Source organism: Papaver somniferum, chromosome 9, assembly GCF_003573695.1.
Source record: "Papaver somniferum cultivar HN1 chromosome 9, ASM357369v1, whole genome shotgun sequence".
Taxonomy (NCBI): domain Eukaryota; kingdom Viridiplantae; phylum Streptophyta; class Magnoliopsida; order Ranunculales; family Papaveraceae; genus Papaver; species Papaver somniferum.
In genome coordinates, this window is record NC_039366.1 from 95,620,735 (window position 1) to 95,622,314 (window position 1,580).

At 37.8% G+C, this 1,580-nt stretch overlaps 1 protein-coding gene across 1 annotated transcript; it reads left to right on the plus strand.

Annotated features, from left to right (window-relative positions):
• LOC113312306 lies at positions 1-1,004 on the plus strand. Its single transcript, XM_026561070.1, has 2 exons — positions 1-228; positions 315-1,004. The coding sequence occupies exons 1-2, from the start codon at positions 1-3 to the stop codon at positions 1,002-1,004; spliced, it is 918 nt and encodes a 305-aa protein (XP_026416855.1).
• Positions 1,005-1,580: the final 576 nt, after the last annotated feature.

Genomic DNA, 1,580 nt, shown 5'->3' on the forward strand with positions numbered 1-1,580 from the left:
ATGGATAATGAAGAAATTCAATTATTAGCGAAAACATGTTTTCATCAAAAAGAAGCGTTTATGCAGCTGCTGGATCAAATGGATGCATATTCAGACATTGAGAGATCCAGAACTAACGCAATGCTACAATTATACACCGAGCAAGTTCCACGAGATCCAGAACCAGGAGCTATATTGAGGAGAATATATATGTACGTGGAGATTACGAGAGGAACGTCACCAAAAAATGTACGTGATTATTATTTTATTAATATAAGTGTCTACTCTGATGAGGATTTTCAACGTTGCTATCGAATGCCACATCACTTGGGCAGGCGGTTATTGGAGAGCTTTGTCGGGTAAACCCTAAAATTAACTATCAATTTGATGCACGAAATATACGAGGGCATAGTCCCGAACAAAAGGTCACCGCAACCCTTAGGATTCTTGGTTATGGTCTTCCTGCGGATGCTTGTGATGAGTACGTTCGAATGGCCAAAACAACTGCATATGACAATCTCAAAATGTTTTGCGAAACTGTAGTCAACCATTTTGGTCCAAATTTTTTACGGTATCCCACGCAAGATGATGTCAATCGTCTACTAGATGAGAATCGGGCCATATGCTTTCCTGGAATGTTAGGTAGCCTTGATTGCGTGCATTGGGTGTGGCATGAATGTTTGTATGCTTGGCAAGGTCAATATAAGGGCTACTACATAAAACCAATCGTGGTTTTGGAAGTGGCAGCTTCTTATGATTGTTGGATATGGCATGGTTTTTTTGGACTTCCGGGTTGCAACAACGACATCAATATCTTGCACAAATCACCGTTGTTCGAAGAATTGAAGTATGGAAAAGCTCCAGCTGCCACTTTCACCATCAACGACAATCATTATAACATGAGGTATTTTTTGGCGGACGGAATTTATCCGCAGTGGTCAACTTTAGTTCAAGCTTACGATGAGATACCTACAAATGGGAATATGTCTGTGCTAAACAGTTGTTTAACAACAAAAAAAAAATAGCGTGTAGAAAGAATGTGGAACGAGCATTTGGAATTTTGAAGACAAGGTTCCATATAATTTGTGAACCATATCGTTCGTATAAACCAATATAAATGAACATGATTAAGTTGCAAATTAGGATTAAATTGAAACTAAAACTAAAAGGATTACATAGAACAACTTAAACAGTCATGAATTTTAAAAATTAAACCAATGTTATGGCATTATTGATATCCTCCTGATGGTTGTCTACTTCTGAGGAAGATGACCCGTCAGTTACTGGTGGTCGTTGCTTGGCCTTCTGTGCTTGGAGTGCATCAAATTCATTTTTCCAGAGACGAAGTTGTGTTCGATTCATCTTATAAGTGTCCATTCTCATAATTCCTCGCATGTGTGCATTAAAAATATTCTTTTCAACCGCCTTACGACCTTTCTTCATTTATGAAGCCATTTTATTACGTATTACTAGTTTATCAATATCATTCTTTTCTTGTTTTGCAAAATAACCTTGAAGGTTCAACTTTGATGAACCTGAATTTGATGATTGTGCAGCATCTTGAGCTTCCTTTCTGAGCTTTTTGGATTTTTTTCACACCG